This window comes from Poecilia latipinna, unplaced genomic scaffold, assembly GCF_001443285.1.
Source record: "Poecilia latipinna isolate Pla-1442-1.1 unplaced genomic scaffold, P_latipinna-1.0 Scaffold1075, whole genome shotgun sequence".
Classification (NCBI taxonomy): domain Eukaryota; kingdom Metazoa; phylum Chordata; class Actinopteri; order Cyprinodontiformes; family Poeciliidae; genus Poecilia; species Poecilia latipinna.
Genome location: NW_015113691.1, coordinates 102,224 through 121,116, shown reverse-complemented (window position 1 = coordinate 121,116; position 18,893 = coordinate 102,224). Strand labels below are relative to the sequence as shown.

Here is an 18,893-nt window from a genome sequence, read left to right as displayed (position 1 = left end):
TACTGAGTCATAAAGAGACTGAGTCATGGTAGTAATGGGCTTATTTCACGTCAGGTTAGAACATCTGTCACCTAGAAAATATATCTGCAGAATGTTTGTTCCATTTATCGAGCCAAGTAAGATAAACATAAAAAAACAAAGTAAAAAAAAAAAATGTTTCATTAGGATTTTGTTGACCAGAATGGAGGCTTCCTTACCATCACTCTAATCTTTAGTGCCTCACCCTGTTTCCTTATTTAATTTAAGTCAGAACTCTGGCTGGGCATGTTGGTAAAAATGGCTATAAACCCAAATTTATCAAGCTTCTCTCATTTGAGCTGAACTGTAAATATTGACACTTTGATATGCAGCGGGGGAAATTTTCGACCTTCCGATTGCCAGATCCCGAGCCACTTTCGCTACCATGCAACTGTTCTTATTTCCTCCGGTCACACCACATTACTCCTACATGTCACGGTAGATGTGATTAATCCGTTTGTGGCTTTCAGAAGACCACAGCTCTTTCTCAGCTCTTACTCCAGAAACCCAGATGTTGGCAGACAGAATGCGAATGAGCAGCATCGCCTCTGGTTAGTCGAGGTCTAGCAAGCCAGTAGAGTTGGCACAAGATTAACTTAGGCAAGTAAACGACAGTGTGAGGCAAACTGTGTCCTCTGCTCATGTTTAGTGATTTATCCTTAGACACAAAGTGTGACATTGGAAGCATCTTCATTAGTGTGTGGCAAAGTGGAGACTCACTCATCGTCCTTCCTTCTCCCTGTCCTTTTGATCTCATTAACATGTACTGCTGTGCTCATTTTCCTTATCATATGGATTCCCATATGCTTCCTGAGAACTGATTCATCCAACGTGTCCATATGACATGAAGCACAACCACACCTGCTGAAATAAGCTCTGCACAACGTTAGTAAAGTATACCTGGAGATTATTATTGATGGGAAAAAAAACAAGCTTTCCCAGTTGTTCAGGTGACTGCGGGCATTTTTCTCCCCAAAATCAGATGCCTTGCTATTTAGCTGGGAGTTAACAAGGAGCCAATCAGGGCTTTGCATGGCAATCCCTCTGGGAAGAAGCCAAGGAAGTGGCTTTGCAGTGAAGCAGGAAGTGAGTCATTGCTGTTGCTAGGCTAAATATAGCAATGATGGCGCTAGCGGGAGGTGGAAAAGGCTCCCCAGTCGTCACAAATGTTATCAATGGAGGGAATGGCTGCAGACGTGCATGTGTGGCTGGGAAAGGGAAGCGCTGACTGCCAAAGTGTGAACATAATTGCAGGAAAATGTTAATCTACAGGTTGTCTTGACTCTGAGTTCTTGGGCTCTTCATCTCATTTCCTTTACTGTCTATTTAACCCAGAGCTCTGTGTAGAAATCACAGAGAGGAGAAATATATGTCCAGTACAGAGACAGTAGTGTTAGATTTCTTTGAGCTATGTAGATCACATGTTGGCGTCTCTGTAGATTAATCTTTCTTTCCACAAATCCATCAGGGTTCTGTAGGAACCCTACAAGTTCCTACAGGTTGTTTTCCTGTAGCTTTTTTTACCTTATGAATTTTCTGACAGCTGACATGTTACTAAGATTACCTGACTGCGTAATGTCTTGCAGCTTGGTAGTCAAACTGGTTCAGATATTGATTTCTGACCCAATAGTCGTTAAAATAGTGTAATTTACGATTTTAATTATTTTTAAAATCAGCTGCTTTCAGGATTCACTTTAAAATATAGAATAATTTGGGATTTATTAATATGTGGATGTAATCAAACATACAGATAGCTAATACTTTTCTTAACCTTTGCAATGACGTTCCCAAAAAAATAACTGTGGTGGCGACTATATTGGTTGGTGCAGCTTCTCATCCATTTGTGTGATGCCACCTGCTCAGCCGAGGTTTAACTCTTACAGTCGAGTTAAAAACTTTTCCATCAACTAACCTAAAACATTAGTCTCTGAAAGTTATCTTTAAAGCACAGAGCTAAATATAGGAAGTCAAACTTTAATTTATTCCCTCACTCGATAAGGGATGAGAGATTGCCGAAGTTTCAAATACTTATTCTAGTGTAATTCCAGTAAATAAAATCATCTTATGTTTACGTCCGTATGTCTCTCTTGTCTGTAAATATTGAAAGCGTCGATAATGAAAAGTCTGGTTTCACATGCTAGCCGTAATGCGATACTTCTACCACAAGGTGGCAGAAATGCATCAGCTGAAGCAGATTACTCGGACAGGGGCTGCACAGATTGCATTGGTTTTCAGTTCATGAGTAATATATTTTATTTAGCTAATTTCTGCAATATTTTGTCTTGAAATGTAGATCCTTACCCACAATAAATATTTAATCGTCACAAAAGCGTTACGAGTCAAGTTGAGTCACTTAAGCTATGAAGGGATGAAATGTGACGTCGTTTCTGACCTCAGAGGAATTGTTTCAGTCATGATTTCAGTGTTTCAGCATTTAGACGGTAAATAGGAAAATGGAGACCTCTGCTGTCCCGTCTCCAACTGTTCCATTTCTGAGTCATAATTTGTAGTTTTTATTTATTAGTCTCCATTAATGGTCCGATGGCTCGGTTTTGAGCAGCTGATGTCGCACTCAGAGGAAAAAGGAAGTGTGACAATAACTGGGTGGAGAACCGTCTGCTCTCCAAGACTTGCTTCATTCTAACCAGGAAGCAAAGAAATGATGTCACTGCCTGTGGCCGCTGGTGAAGCTCCGGCCATTGTGACTCACGCCCGGATGGTTTCTGTCCCTCAGGAAGATACAATGGATTCTCGTATATCCATCCATCCATTTTCTGAACACCCTTGTCCCTCAGTGGGGTCGGGAGGGGTGCTGGTGCCTATCTCCAGCTAACGTTCCGGGCGAGAGGCGGGGTACATCCTGGACAGGTCGCCAGTCTGTCGCAGGGATTCTCGTATAGGATATGAAAATCTGTTTTATCGGCTTGTAAAAGGCAAAAGAGACGGATAACGCACTGAAAAATTTAACAGGCAACTGAGATGAGCCTGGATATGATTTTATATTATTGATACACATCGCTAATGTCTGTTTGTTTTTTCTGATTGTGAGTTTTAACTCGAGTGTCCTTGTTTTTTCTTCTCTTCAACAGAAAGACGAGGTGTATTTGAATCTGGTTTTGGACTACGTTCCCGAGACCGTCTACAGAGTGGCCAGACACTACAGCCGAGCCAAACAGACGCTGCCCATGGTTTATGTTAAGGTAAATATAACCGAGTCTGGGATTTTATTACCATTATGGCAGGAAGAGGCAGACGTCGTTGGTTTTCAGAGACTCTGAAGGGGAGATCTCAAACCAGAGTTGGATTTTTATTCTGACTTTTTCCTTTATTATTTGGTAATTTTATTATAATCATTTATTCTTAGCATCAATTTTCTTTGACTGCTATGTTCATATTTGAATCTTAGTGGATTATGTTTTTTGTTTAAGGCCAAGATGACTCTTGGTCTTGCAGAAATGTTTAACTCCATTTAAGAGATACTTTGAGATCAGGGGCTTTAAATATAAAACACATGATTTGGCCTAAAATTATGTGATTTACTTGAATCACCATTTGACTTTGGATAAGACACAGCGGTGCAGCTGTGTGTATTTTTCTAGTGATCTAAAAATCAAAACGTATTTGTTTTTCTCTAGACCTGGTTACCAGCTGATTTCTTAATTAGCCTGATATAAACAAAGTGATGCTTCCCTAAGAACACACATTGGTTAAACATGCAAAAATAGATAAAATACAGGAAATAAGTGGAACATTGTGTTGTTTAGAGTCAAGCCTTTAAATCGTTTGTAGGTATTGTGTACCATCATTTATGCGTTTTACTTCTGCTTTGGTTCAAAATTATTTGTGTAACAGAAAATACTGCTAAGATCACATGTAGCAAAATTAGCAAAGATAGATCTATCTTGTCATGGTTTTTTAAAAACTTTTTATTCAGTTTTTTTCTATTTAAGCTGGTAAATGTCCACATCTTCTTTCATTCAACATTAGTTGATTGACATTGACTGCAGCTGCAACTTTGCAATTGATGAAACTCGTCCTGTTTTATCTCTGCAAGGCACAGTTAACAGTGTTCCTTTAAAAAAGGCAGCGTGACAGGATAATAAAACGTCCTGTGTTTGACCGGACTGAAATAACATCCCTGTGTGTTTTTTTTTTTTTACCTGCTATAAACCTTGTAATGTCAGGTGGCTGCTTGTTCTGCAGTTGTGACCCGTCTGCTTGTCTTCTTCTCTGCGTAGTTGTACATGTACCAGCTGTTCAGGAGCCTGGCTTACATCCATTCGTTTGGGATCTGCCATCGGGACATTAAGCCCCAGAATCTGCTGCTCGACCCAGAGACGGCTGTCCTCAAGCTCTGCGACTTTGGCAGGTGAGACGCAGTCATGCTGTTAACATGGATGCAGGTTAATCGGCGCGTCCACTGAATTAACAGGTCTGAAACAGAGTAGACTACGCTGTAGGGAAAAAAAAACAAAGATACAGAGTTAACCAAGGAAACCCAATCTGTTGTCTCAACCCAAAAGTAAGCAGCGCTTCAATGTTGCTAATGTGTCAACAAATATCTTTTAACAATACTTTCAGGCTAGACTTGATTGCCGCACATCTGCCTCATTTGTTAAACTACAGAGGCAGTGAGAAGGTTTAAATTGATCTGCCTGTTATGTGCCACTGAGTCGGCAACGGAGGCAGTCACGGAGCCATATTGGCATTTATGTATGAAGTGGGGGGTCGATGGGTGCAGCACGCTGCTCTAATCAACAATGCTGTTGTCACTCAGCTGAGCACACAGTGCCGACTTGCTCTGTGTAAGTACATACTGAGCGCAGCTCTGTTGGGCTGATTGAATTGTCACTGTCAATTTAATTTAAAAAGCATTTTGTTAACATGCACAAGCTGCACCAAAGTGCTGTGTGTGAAAATTTAACAAATCAAGATGTAAACGATACTATGCACCAGTTCAAACGCAAAGGGTGAGGACGGAAAGAAAAGAAAAAGCTACTGACTAAATGGTAATAAAGTCATTAGACGAAAAACACATTAGTTACAATTTAGCTGTCAAGCTAAGTGGTGTGACTGGAGAGGTGGGGGGTCTTTATTCCACATCTGAATAAGTATGTTAAAAACAAAGTAGAGTATGGAAACTAGTTGTTTCCTCTACAGTTTCCATAATACAAACGTCTCAATTTCTCCAAGCAATATCTTGATTAAATGTTTCAGATCATCAAATTACTACGAGAACGTTAACCAGAGAACACATAAAGTGCAGTTTTCAAATGATAAAAAAAAACAAAAAAGGATTCCCAGTGTGAATAGTCGCCTTGTTGACCCACTAATTAAATGCAATTAATCATCAATTATGAAGTCACTTAAAGAAATCACTTACAGAAAACCCATCTGATAACATGAAGCATATTTAAACATCTCAAAAATGTAAACCTTCATGTCCTGGTCTAAACAAATTAAGAACAGAAACAAAGAGACCCACATCCGTCAGTCTGAAATGTGTTAAAATGTTGTTTCTGAAGCTTTTGGATGCCATCAAATCCGCAGTAAGAGCCTTTATTATCATGTGGAGAAAATATGAAACGGTGGGCAACTTTCTCACCGAAATTACTTCAAGAGCAAATTTGTGATTTGTCCAGGAGGAGGCCTCTGAAGAAATCACTGCAGGCCTAATTTATCTATTAAAATTAATGTTCATGATTTAACTAGAAATAGAGAGAGAGAGCAAAAATGTCATCTGTGGTGAAACCCTTGCTGACCCAAACAACACTAAAGAAACTTTTTTTTCTTTTTCTTTTTTTAAAGCTCCAATTCGTTTTAGAAATATAGTTACAAGGCAGAAGTGGACCTTTTTACATCTGGTGTGAAACTAACCAGAGAACATTCTGGTTACATCATGGTGGTAGTGTGATGGTCTGCGGTTCCTATACTGGTCATAATTCTCCTCTTTAGGATAAAACCACAGCCATCAGTATACCTTTAAGCTCATTTTCACTTGGACACCAGAAAGTCTGAATGGCTCGGAAAACCTCACAAATGACCAGAAAATCAACTTATTAATCTGATTTTGAGTTTAGATCTTGAAACATTTAAGAGTTTTTTTTTTTTTTTTTTTTCTTTCTACGTTAAAGATCTGGGCATCAAGAACCTAGGATTATCATTCTGTCTTTAGGGAACGGATGTGTCGGCTTGTTTCACTTATTTCGTCATGTCTGCTGAGGGCTCTGCTCCCTTTGCAAAAAAATCTCACAGCCCCCCCCCCCTTCACACATCAAATCCCAGTTTAGCCCCTGTGCCTATAAATACACTCTGATCACACTGGTTTCATGTTCCTCTCTTTTTGGCAGAAGTGGGTGGTGATTCTGACCACGATGTGCTTTTATTGTGTGTGCAGCGCGAAGCAGCTGGTCCGTGGAGAGCCCAACGTGTCCTACATCTGCTCTCGCTACTACCGGGCCCCCGAGCTCATCTTTGGTGCCACTGACTACACCTCCAGCATAGGTACGCCCACCCCAGCTGACCCAGCCAGTCTTAGGGATCTGGCTGTGTGTGTGTGTGTGTGTGTGTGTGTGTGTGTGTTGTGGTGTCTGACCTGTTTTTCTTATTATTGACCCCTCCTTGACTCTCCCTCTAACGCCTGCAGATGTGTGGTCAGCTGGCTGCGTCCTGGCAGAGCTGCTGTTAGGACAGCCAATCTTCCCTGGGGACAGTGGGGTGGATCAGCTTGTGGAAATTATTAAGGTGAGAATCAGCCGGCCGCGCTGAGCTCACTCTGCTTGAGCGAGCGGGACTTGGATTCCAGGACTAAAAGGCTGTTGAGGTTAACAACGCTCCGCTGTTTCTTTTCAGGTTCTCGGTACTCCAACTCGAGAACAGATCCGCGAGATGAACCCCAACTACACTGAGTTCAAATTCCCCCAGATCAAGGCCCACCCTTGGACTAAGGTGAGTCAGCAGGTACAGCAGCACTTTTACTTCTACGTTCTTCTGCTGCCACATCCCACCGCTTTTGTTCTGCCATCCCATCATCTAACATCCGTCCACCGGAGCCGCATGCTGATTTAAGAGCTCCTCTGTTAGCTGCTCGCATTCACTAAACTCATTTTTTTTAAATGTAGGTTTTAGTTTACTGCTCTTGTGTTTCGTTTTTTTGTCATTGCATGTTGAACATCATCATGCATAAGACTGTGACATGTTAATCTACTGGCCACTTTATAAGGTACACCTGGCTAGTTCTGGATCCCTCCTTTTCCCTTCGGTGCAGATTTCTCTTCTGCACGTTCATCATGCAAATCTTCTGTTACAACAACAGTGCAACGGGTGACTACGAGGTTTATATCATGGAACATTAACCTGGTGTAGGTGCTTGTTTAGTACTAAAGTACTCAAGGAAATATCAATCACACCATCATCCATACTTTCCTGTGGTTCACTCCAATTTCTGGAGCAGCAGGTATTTGTCCCCTGCTGCTGTAGCTCATCTGCTTGTAACAAGTGATTTAGTAATTTTTTAATTGGCTATTTAAAAAAAAAAAAAAAAAAAAAAAAAAAACCCTTCTCTACAAACCATAAAAGTTTGCGTGTGAAAATCCCAGCAGATCAAATATCCACACAAACAAGCATGGCACATTCAAAGTCACCCAAATCCCTTTGAACAAAAGTCTTCTGCGCTTGGATTTCTAAAATGTTCTGAGATTCTGCCATGTGACTGAGTAAATTGCTGTTTGTGTTAGAAAGCGATTAAACAGATGTACCTAATGAAGTGGCCCGTGAATATTAGTGTTTTTATATTAAGCCTGCTCTGTTGTTGTCTTGCTCACCTTTGCCTGTGTTTGGTAACATAAGTACAGCATTTAGCTGAGTGTATTATGCAAACAGACTTGAATCATCCCTAATGCCTTGGTGTGTTAGATCCAGTGAGATAAGCTGTCTTTTAAATGTCTTTTAAATGTTACAGATCTTTCTTCAGACTTTCTAAAAGTCTTTAAGTTTTTCTGAGGAGCTTTGCTGATTTTTCTCTCGTTTCAGAACAGATCCTGACCATTTTCATGGAAATGATTTTTGTTTTTCAAGACACACGACACCTTTTTGACCAATCTATAGCGAAGATCAAGTAGATCAATTTGACAAACGTAGAATAGTATTTACTCTTACATAGTCGATGTTCAGCGAAATGATGATGGATCTCTGGGTTCCTCCATCAGATCTTGTTCTTGAAGACTGTTTAATGGCTTTCAGATATTGTTCAGACTGAATACTGCTTCAGTATTTGAAAATCTGGAAAAGTTTGGTGTTTTGTCCTGGAGAAATACTAAGAAAAAAGAAAGTATCAGAAAATATTTTAGTTTCTAGGTTATTTTCCCCGTTCCATTTCCCAAAAAATGAATCTGAATTGAAAGAACAAAGAATGGAGCAGAGTGATTTACACATTGCTTATATATAAAATGTACAAACCCCAAGTTTTACTCTATTGCCACATATGTATAATAAATGTGTGAAGAAAAAAAACAAACATGTAAAACATTGCATAAATGTAGCATACCATGTAAATAAAAAGGCTCTTTGGTAAATATCACAGATTTTTAAGGCTGACATTTAGTATACATAACACATCTTTAAATTATTTGCTGGTTCCCATTTTAATTTACATAAAGTCATCATTATGTAAGACAAAATGATAAAAAATGTAGAATAAAGATCAGTAACTATGTTGAATTTAACAACTACTCTGAATGGAGACATTTAGATAGAAGATTATAGCCATAATAACGTCACATTTCCTAAAGAAATGTTTACTACAAAACAGGAAATGTTGAGCTGACATGAGCTAAGTAAATGTAAAGTAAATGTAAATAGAAAGGTAAGAGTGTGAACTTTATTTGTTAAATTATAAGTGATGACTGTTTTTTTTTTTTTAAGTGCGTTTCATTGAAGAACCCGCTATCCAGAGATTAAGACTAAGCTAATAAAAGCTTGGCTTTGACCCAGAGGGGTAGTTTTATTTTAATGAATAAAATGTGAAATGTTGAGCCTGGATCAGTTTGGGACCTTAAAAAGAAACGTGTGCATTAAATCTGCGAGAAACTGACGTGTCAAAGTCGGGAAGCTTATTAAACTTGAAATCAATTGTTTCTGAAAATGGTCAGGTGCAAGTATTTGGATAACAATGAGCTGAAATTGTGTCTGATATTCAGGTAGACGACTTTTAAAGATGCCAAGCAAACCTGATTAAAAACCCTGAGCCCAAAATGTAAAGAAATGAGGGATTATTCAGGACTGTATGCACTGTGCAGCATTTCATGTTAACTGAAAAATGTGATTCTGTGATAATTTTTTATGAAAAACCATTTGAACAGCAGGACAAGAAAACACTCATTAAGCTAAAACTGAAACTTCTTATTATTGTGGTTATTATTATTATCATAATTATTATTATTATTATTATTATTATTAACAACCATTACTATCAGGTTGGGGAAGAAAATGGTTTTGTGAGCAAAGTTGGATCAGCAACCCTTTTCACACAGCTGGTTTCTATCAGTATTTCTGCAGGTTGTGGTTAAGGATCGACTCTTTACTTTTATCTTGTACAGTGAGACACAGACAGTAAATATGAGGCTGTAAGGAGTGGGTGGACATTATCTCCATTCCTCACACAAAGCTCTTACTTTATAAATTTAGCCTCCAATCAACAGGCAGCCGCTGGCCTTTCTGTTCTGCAGGGATCCTACGCAGTCTGGAAAAACAGAATGAATGCGTTTTTAGTGTTTTCCCAAGCCTGGATAATAAAGGAAAAAGAAAATAAGAGAATGGAAATATATATATATATATATATATATATATATATATATATATATATATCTGCCCTTTCTTTCCTTATGTCCTTCTGTCTTTAGTTCCTGCTATCCTTGCTTTCCTTCCCCTCTTCCTTTCTTTCCTTGTCTTTCAATCCTCACTTCCTTCCGTTTCTTTCTTTCCTTCCTTGTCTCCTTCCTTCCTTCTTTCCTTTCTTAATTCCAGTTTCTGATGTTTCCAGGTTCATCGCTGAGAAATTGATTGTAGAATAATATAAATTCCTCCATGGACGTGTGGGACCCATGTTGGGGTCGTTCTCTGCAGCTGCCCTCAAAGTGCCAGCTCACAGAAACGTTTAAATTGTTTCCCCTGGTTGTACCTTAGCTGTCCAGACGTCTGCCTCCACGGCGATAACGACCAGTCTTAACACGTTGATGCTGTCTCTGACTGCTGTCCAGGTCTTCCGGCCTCGCACCCCTCCGGAGGCCATCGCCCTCTGCTCTCGCCTGCTGGAGTACACGCCCACGGCGCGCCTCACCCCTCTGGAGGCCTGCGCTCACTCCTTCTTTGATGAGCTGCGTGACCCCAACATCAAGCTGCCCAACGGCAGAGAGAAGCCCTCGCTCTTCAACTTCACCACCCAGGGTACGCTCCAGACACTCCCCGCCTCCTCTCTCTGGAAGTTTTCCTATTTCCTGATTCTTCCGCGTTCAGCTTTTCCTCCGGTTAATCCCGTGCTTCCGTGCGCACTGCTCATGGAAATGTTCATTTTTGACAGATCTGAGTGTCTCTCCAGGGTTTAGTGAAGCTGTGCAGCAGCATGACCTGATAACTTCTGTTCATTATCTTTCAGAGCTGTCTAGTAATCCCTCTCTGGCCTCCATACTCATCCCTGCCCACGCCCGCAACCAGGCTGTCGCCTCGACACCAACCAACGCGTCTGCCACCACAGGTCAGAGCCGCACTTCTTTCAGCAGACTTTCCTCACCATTAGCAACTTACAAGCTAATTCTCTAGTGAATTACTGAAATAAAAATTTCAATGATTTATTAAAATGCACCTGTAAGGTTAGGTAGATTTCAGACTGTGGTTGACAATTGATGACTCCAGAACTCATGATTATTAGTTATAATTTTCACATGCTATAATCACACTGGTCAGTCTCTGCCTTACTTATTGTTTTAACGTTATTATACTATGGCTAAACGAGGCTATAGTGAGCAGAGGCTACACTTTGATAGATTAATTATAAGTAGAAAATGTTTAATTAAAAAGTCAATTAGAGCATTAGGTTAGTGTTTGTCAGCTACTTTGTAGTTGTTGTAATGATCCTTCTTGGTAATGTTGGAAAGCTTTTCTATTTCAATTTATTCATTTTCCTCACATTAGTGAGGAAAATTTCCAAATCCTCTCTGCCAACTCCCAGAAGCTTGTGGTGGAGGAAGTATCATGCTGTGGGACAGGATCTACCTGTGCAGTTCAACACAACCATTCTGACCCAAGTTGCAAAAACTAACAGATAAAGAATGGGACGGCGTCCCACAGTAGTGTGTGATCAGTATAAGGAGACGCCAAGCAGTAGTCGGCAGCAGAGTTACATGTTGAGCTTTGACAGGTGTTTCAAAACAATACGTTTTATTTCTAAGAAGCATTTAAACATAGAAAAAAACAGAACTAACATTTCTACAGTTTTTTTCTTCTTTCTTTTAATCAGTTTCTCTCAGCTAACATTCACCGACCTTCTTCCTGCCCACAGATGGCAGCAGCACGGAGCGAGGTCCCAACACCACCACCGCCTCCGCCTCAGCCTCCAACTCCACCTCTTGAGCCTGCAGACCCCACTCGCCCCCCACGCCCTGGTCTCAGCCCCCGGCCCACAACCCCCTCTCCATTGCGCCCCCCCTGGCCAGGGGTGAGCTGCGATCAGCTCTGCTCCTGGCGGCGGCGCGGCGATGCTGCAGCGGCCCGGGGCTCAGCGGCGACACGACCACACGAACCCAGCCACCCTGACCTCCACCTCTGACCCCCAGCTGTCTGAACTGTCCTCCACCCCTCCTGTGCTCCCTTCGACAGGGAATCATAGGGGCAGAAGCGTTGCCGACTACAAGTATACTAAACATGTATACTCGATGGTAACCTCCTAACATTTGTAAGAGGACAATCTGTAAAAAAAAAAAAAAAAAAAGTCCTTTGCTGCCCCTCGTCGCCTCCTGACTGCCCCTCCCTCGTTATCGTACCACATCTCTGCATCCACCCCCTCCTCCTCTGGTTCCTCCTGTAGTGCATGACCCAAGTACAGAAGGACCAACCGGAGAGGGGGGGCCTGCCACGACCTTTCACCTCCGCAGACAAGGCATGAGGCTCATGCACGCGTATTACACACACTCAGACACACGCTCATCCTCTCGCACACGTTGATGCATGATGACGTCCGCCGGAAGAAGCTCTGCAGATCGGGTGGTTTATTTCTTTCGCCTGGGGTTTTTAATTCTAGCAGCCTGTTTTACTCATCTTTTTATTTTAATTCTTTTTTTTTTTTCTCTACTCCTGGGCAGCGTTTTGGTGGAGGGGAGGGAGAGGTGTGCGACGACGGATGTGATGTGTATCTGCTTCCTGTGTGCTTGTATAATATATACATACAGTGCAAAACGAGCATACACACAGTTTATATAATACTTTTCTTTCTGTATAAAAAGTATATATAGATAAATGTATAATAACTACAATGGTTCAGAAATCATTTATGGTGAGCTCATATCTGGCAGCGTAGCGGCAATATTTGCCGCTGCCTAAAGACAAATCTGGATGAGTTGATGTTTTGTTTGTTGCTCCTGTTCTTGCTGGAAGCGTTGGAGTCCAGCAGCAGCTTCGCTCCTCTCCTGTGTTGCGTGTATTAAAGGCTGTAGGTGGATTTAGAGCGCCTGCTTTATTCCTTTTTGCCTTGGACTCCGTAACGGTGCGACGGTGCAACGTCTCGACGAACCGGTTCTCCTGTCAGCATCCGCCTCTCTCTTCCAGATGATCACAGGTTTTTTTTTTTTTTTGGTTTTTTTTGTTTGTTTGTTTGTTTTGTTTGTTTCCCAGCGAGCGCGCTCCTTAAAGTGTTAACCACCCTTTGTCCTCGCAGCATAGTGCATAGAGAGCTGCTCGGTACAGTCCAGATGTGTTTATTTACCAAGAACACTCACTACATTAAAAAAAAAACAAAAAAAAAAAAACAATTTGTATATACAGTATAAATGCTCCTCACCAAAATTCTGACTTGTACGTCTTGTATCTTGTTTTTTATGTTACGATTATTCTTTTTTTTCTTCCCATGTTGTGTTTAAGGTATGTATATATGCTGACCCATGTACTGTTTATGAGCGAAAACAAAGAGTTGGGAAAGAAAAGAAGAAAAAAAAAAAGAATCAGGGCTGAACTGATATTGTTTATGGATATTGTTAGATGACGATGATCAGCTTTATCCAGCCATATGTTCAATTTTACCTGTACAGTACAGTAGATGACAGCTGTATTATTGTAACAAGAACTAGTCATGTATAGTGTAACTATAGTTTGGAGTGCCTTTGCTTTCATACACCTTCGCCTTGTCTCCTCCATTACCCCCGTCCCTCGATGTCGTGACTCCCCCCCTCGGTGCTGTCGAACTGCGTCCCGCCACATGAGCCTCCACCTCCTCCTCGCCCCCGTCCTTCATCGCACACGTTTTGGATTATACAGACATTAATTGTAAGGATCCCCCCCAACCCCCCACATCACCTCCACCCCACAGCTGAAGATACGATATAGACAGGTGTTTATTTTGATAGATGTTTTATCACGGGCACGCACGTGGACCGATGAGGCAGCAGGAGGCCTCGCTTACTGTAAATATAGACTACAGTAGAGATTCAGTATCGCTCACAGTGTTGGTTCTGTTACCAAAGCCGAACGTTGACGTAGTTGTGATGAGCCATCCTCAGAGGCAATAACTCTCTGTTCTTTTTCTCCTCCCCTCTGTCTGGATGTTTCTGTCGTCTCTGGGCTGCATATCTTGAAACGTAGACAGGGAGGGTTGGGGTAGGACTCAGTAGCACCTAAGGGGGGGTCGAGTCATGTAGCCTATCTCCCACGTCTCCTGCTTGCTGTAATTTTGCATTCATGAACGTGTTGCTTCCCTCCACCAGAAGGTTTGACCACTGTACCCCAACCCTTAACACCCAGTTCAATAAAAACAAAACGGTTACCAAAAACAGAAAAAAAAACAAGTATATCTACTAGTATAAGTCATACTAGCATTTATACTGGCCATATGCTAACTGGGGTTAAAGAGACAGAAACAAAGTAAAAGAAAAAAATACAACAAATACATCCTGTATAACAGTACTACTACTTGAATGCCTCTGTTTGTGACTGAAAATTTTTTTGTTTTGATTTTTTTTTTTCCTTTCGTTTCTGTGAAGGTATGCTAAATGTTGCGCCTCTGTAAATATTCCCTCTGCGTGCTCCGAGGAATAGTTCCCTGGTACTGTAATTTGCAACAAATAAAGAGTAGGATAGCCTGGAAATGATCAAGGAATTTGTCTGCCTGGTTTTCCTTTTAGTGCTAGCTGTGTATATCTGGCACAACCAGTAAAATGAACAGGACAATCTGGATTATTTTACAATAAAAGGGCTCATTTAAGGCAGCTGCGTGAGAACCCTTCCAGAAAGTATGGCTACAACCGTTGCTGTATTTGTGTGGGAAAAAAATATCTACTAATGTGAAACAGAAGAGGACAATAATTTACGTACAAAAATAAATTTAATCTCTCTGAGTCTAAAGAAGTTATATTCCTAATTCAAGGTTTGCTGCCACCTACAGTCGACCTGATCGGAAAGCTTCAAACTGGAACCTTTAAAGCCTGACATGACATGAACAAATCAACTGAAACAACAAAAAAATCTGATGCTTAATTCAAGAACCTTTTGATAGAGTTAATGGACTCACTTAGTCATTGATTTAAATTGTCCTCAGATATCTTAAGTATAATTAACTAGTAAGTAAGCTTAAGTCAATTTGAAGTAGGTTTGCAAAGGCATCAGCCAGGAGAAGGCATGAACAAATTCCACAGCTTTACGCCAAGGCACAGGAAAACTCAATCAATACATGGAGAAAATAAGTGGTTTTGTATAAATGTTCCTCAACTCTGAAGAAATCCCTGTGACATTTTGTGCCATTTTGCTTTTAATCAAACCGTTTTGGTTGTGTTGAATATCCCTGAATTTAAAAAGTATTTTTTCTGAACTGTCCTCTTAGTACTTTAATACCTGAACCTGCCCACTGGTTAAGGAAAAAAGAGATGGAGGTCATTTGGATCCCATGAGTTTTTTTTTTTACTTTGGCGGGGTCACATTGACTCCACGTGTGCTTTTACAAGTTTTTTCGTGGCTTTAGGAACTGATGGTCTGATGGAAGCTTTAAACTATGTCCGCTGGAGGGTTAAATAAAGCTGTATTAAAATAATTTGGACATGAAAATTGCAATATTAATATTTAATTCCATATTTCTCAGCATAAATCAATATTCTTACAGCAGACTCCTGCCTATTCAATTAAATTTTGCAGACAAATTAGCATATTTTTTAGTAGGAGACAAAATATCTGAAAGAAAATGTGGCTTGGGCAGCTGAAATGCCGAGACGAATGCAACTTGACAAACTATTGGCTTAGGTTTGCAAAGCAGGAGCTGCGTTTACCTTCCTTGGCACTGAGATGTTTCTTGCATGAAACATTTCTTACATGACAACTTCTGCAAAGGTTGCATGAAAGCAACACTTTCTATGTTTTTGATGAGGGAATAACACAACACTATATAAAGGTTAAAAAAAAAAAAGTCAATTTTGCTTTGTATAAACTATTAAAATAGACACCGGCGCTTTCAGGTGGGGTTCGTAGAATTCGGCTGTGGTTCTTCATCCCCAGTTAGCCACCAGGTGGCGCCACATTTCCCCCTCATTTAGAACATGCAGTTAGATTTTGTTTTCTGCATGGGTGCTTTACTGAATTAAGTGTTAATTGATGTGGGATAACTGAGTGAATTAAAAGAAGAGTTTTCCATTTTAGGGGACCAACTGCTTTAGTTAAAAAGTGGAGCTTGGTGAATGTAAAAGACCCAAAGATTTTGTGAGTTTTAAATTGCTTATTTTCTGATTTAGATTTTACTAAAACAGCTTAAATCCTCAGTCACCTGGGACATGTTAATCTTCTGAGCTTTAGGTAAAGACAGCTGGACTTCTTGTTGTTTCATCTTTCAGCCAAAAGGATTCAGAAACCTGGATTGGAAGTGTCGAGCTTAGAAACAACAACAGTGATAGGGCAATAGAGATGACCACTGATGTCACAGACTAATGTGACCTCCATGACCTCGTTAATGATCACGTCAGTGAGCTCTATTGTCCTGTAAGTGTGGCTGTTTCTGATTACCGTTTATAAGCCCGATTCTTCCAAGCCGAGTTTCAGAACTGAATAAACCTTATGAACGAGAAGTTATTTAAAACCTCACAAGATTAGAAATTAATCATTCAAAAACAATTCTAGTTCAATCAAAATTTATAATCAAGCTTAATGTATTTATTGTTGCAGATATTTTTTGTTAAGAGCACAAAGCCTAATTCATGAGACAATGTCTGAAATGACAGTTTGTTGATGTTGCTGAGACTCAATCTGTGCCTGGATGTTTTGTTCTGTATTTTAAAGGAGAATGTGCTGCCTTTGTAAGCCAAATTCTGCCTGTGATTGGCTGACCAGCACCTCCTGATCCCTCCGTACCCAGAAGTGTGCTCCTGAGCTGGGCTGTGTTCAGACAGTCTGAACCCTGGAGCACATAAAGCCTGATCAGTCTGTGAGATTTGGTTACATTAAATGTTTGAGTTTGCGTCTTAATCTAGTTTATGTTTGTCTATCGTGTAAAGCTGAACAAGTGTCCATTCTTTCTTCCGTTTAGGAATCGTTGAGCCGCCACTTCCTGTAAGAGCATTTTGATTTTGAATCCCACTCAGTTCAAAGTACCATGACATCCAGAATCAAACGTCTTGCAGTTTCGGAGTTTAAAGAGGTGTGAAAACAACACGAGATCCAACCTGCATCTGTAACGGCGCAACTTTAAGTCACAGCAGAAGATCTGGTTCTTTCCTTTACTGGAGGTCATGTCATGAAAGGTCACAGATCCTGGTAGTTCAAAGACTTGGAATTTGGTCTTCCTTTTAATTTTCCCTCTTACGTGAAAGTCGGACATCAGAACTCAAAGTCAGATAAACCCATGATGAACTTTAACTCTTTAATCAGTTTAGATAATATTTTGAAAGCTCTCTATCCAACGTCTGTCCTTTTCATCAACGCGTAGAGTAGAAGCAGTGTGGCATTTTTGCTTGTGGCTTTCTTTGCCCAATTTAATTAGTCAACAAATCTAATTAATCTGATTAATAATTAGTTTCATTTATGCCCTGATTATTACTTCTCTATGATTCATTCATTAACCTTTAAATGACATCTTCATTGTGGCTTAATCAATGTCCTGAAAAATAAAAAAAGCACAGAAAGCTACTTGTGTTTTTTTTTTTGTTTTTTTCATGTGAAAAAGATTCTTCAGATTGATTCGATATCACCAGACAGCCTGACTTTTGAGGGGTTTATGAACCGTAATATAAATTAACACATCTTAATCAGGCTACATAATAACAGATTTCAAACAGCAACTTTACTGTTCAGTTCTATTTACAATAAGTGTTAAACTTCTGTCTTACAGAGCACAACAAACACAAAACGGAACACAACCTGAGGTAACAAGCGAGACGGTATAAATGTTTCCAGAAGACGGTTTCCATTTGCGTCCTGAGCAGTCTCCATTCTGAGTGCAGTGAAAATCATCGTAAACATCAAAACTCGTTTCGTCTCAAAAATGCCACAACAAAAGCACCTGAAACCAGCAGATCGGTGAGTCTGTAAAGCTCGCTTCTGCCCAGCGAATGCTTTGAAATTGTGCAAAAAGCAGATGGCTTCATCACGTTTCCTGTGTGCCTCACATAGCAGCGAATCAAAGGGCACCTTCAGTTCCCCCCCCCCAAAAGGCTAAATAAGAGCCGAATGCTGGAAGTGGCCAGTGTCGGGCCTCAGACGTTGTTGCAGGGGTTTTTACTGACCACCTCCATGATGAGCGGAGAGATGGTGTCGGGCTGCACGTCCTGGATCTGCAGAATCTGCTTGCTGTACTCCTCCGTCATCGTTCTCATCTCCGTGAGGTAGGCGATCATTTTGGGATACAGCAGGCTGGAAAGGTTTGCAAATATGTGAAGAGGTTCGACAGATAAAATGTTTAACCGTGGGTTTTCACTCACTGTTTCTTTGGGCCTTTTTTCTTGCAGTCGATCCAGGCTTTCAGAGTTTCCGCCAGGTTTTCTTGAACTCTATCGATGGCGGCGTGATGCTGCACTCCGGGACGATCTGGTGGATTGAATTTTAATGGAAAAATCTAAATATATGCAAATATTTTCACGTTCATCTGTGCGGCTGCAAGCGTAGGCAGTTTGTAAGGTTTAAATATTTACAGGGCTCATTAATGATTGATTGGAGCAGAGGTTCTGCCGCTACCTGGCGAAAACAGCGATATGGCCTGGATGAGGGCGTACTCCTCCTCCTGCAGGTCCAGTTTGCGCAGATTGTGGTGAAATTTGAAGAGGGGCTCAAGCAGGAGCGGCTGGAAACCCCCTGGGAGAACGTGAGGAAAAAAACAGGTCAACGAACGGCAACGAGATGCGACGAGGTGGCACACATTCAACCTGAACTGCATGAAAACATGGAATTATAATCGAGCAAAAACAAAATAATAATTGCCTTGTAAAGGATGTATAAAATGACGTGGTTTTAAAAAACCTTTAGGAACAATAAACAATAGACATTCCCTAGAAAGTAATTCAAGCATTTTAAAATTCTTTTTTTTTTTTTTTTTTTTTTTTTTTAAACCCTTTTTGGAAAACTTTTTTTTTTAAAAATTTTTTTTTTTTTTTTTTTTTTCATAAACCCTTTTTGGAAAACTTTTTTTTTTAAAAATTTTTTTT

General features: G+C 40.5%; 2 protein-coding genes across 3 annotated transcripts in view; one reads left to right on the top strand and one right to left on the bottom strand.

Annotated features, from left to right (window-relative positions):
• The window catches only part of gsk3ba (glycogen synthase kinase 3 beta, genome duplicate a), a 34,864-nt gene extending 22,865 nt beyond the window's left edge, over positions 1-11,999 (top strand). The window contains exons 4-11 of one of the 2 annotated variants that reach the window (XM_015051946.1): positions 3,108-3,218; positions 4,257-4,387; positions 6,416-6,522; positions 6,665-6,762; positions 6,871-6,978; positions 10,275-10,461; positions 10,670-10,768; positions 11,573-11,999. In XM_015051946.1, the coding sequence (XP_014907432.1) occupies positions 3,108-3,218; positions 4,257-4,387; positions 6,416-6,522; positions 6,665-6,762; positions 6,871-6,978; positions 10,275-10,461; positions 10,670-10,768; positions 11,573-11,643 (912 nt within the window). In that variant the 3' untranslated portion in view covers positions 11,644-11,999. The remainder of the gene's footprint in view (positions 1-3,107; positions 3,219-4,256; positions 4,388-6,415; positions 6,523-6,664; positions 6,763-6,870; positions 6,979-10,274; positions 10,462-10,669; positions 10,769-11,572) is intronic. The other variant, XM_015051947.1, reaches the window with a different exon arrangement.
• A 5,455-nt stretch (positions 12,000-17,454) lies between these two features.
• The window catches only part of nr1i2 (nuclear receptor subfamily 1, group I, member 2), a 14,534-nt gene continuing 13,095 nt past the window's right edge, over positions 17,455-18,893 (bottom strand). Inside the window, exons 7-9 of the mRNA XM_015051945.1 lie at positions 18,427-18,543; positions 18,174-18,279; positions 17,455-18,105 (exon numbers count right to left, since the gene is read on the bottom strand). Coding sequence (XP_014907431.1) covers positions 17,949-18,105; positions 18,174-18,279; positions 18,427-18,543 — 380 coding nt within the window. The 3' untranslated portion in view covers positions 17,455-17,948. The remainder of the gene's footprint in view (positions 18,106-18,173; positions 18,280-18,426; positions 18,544-18,893) is intronic.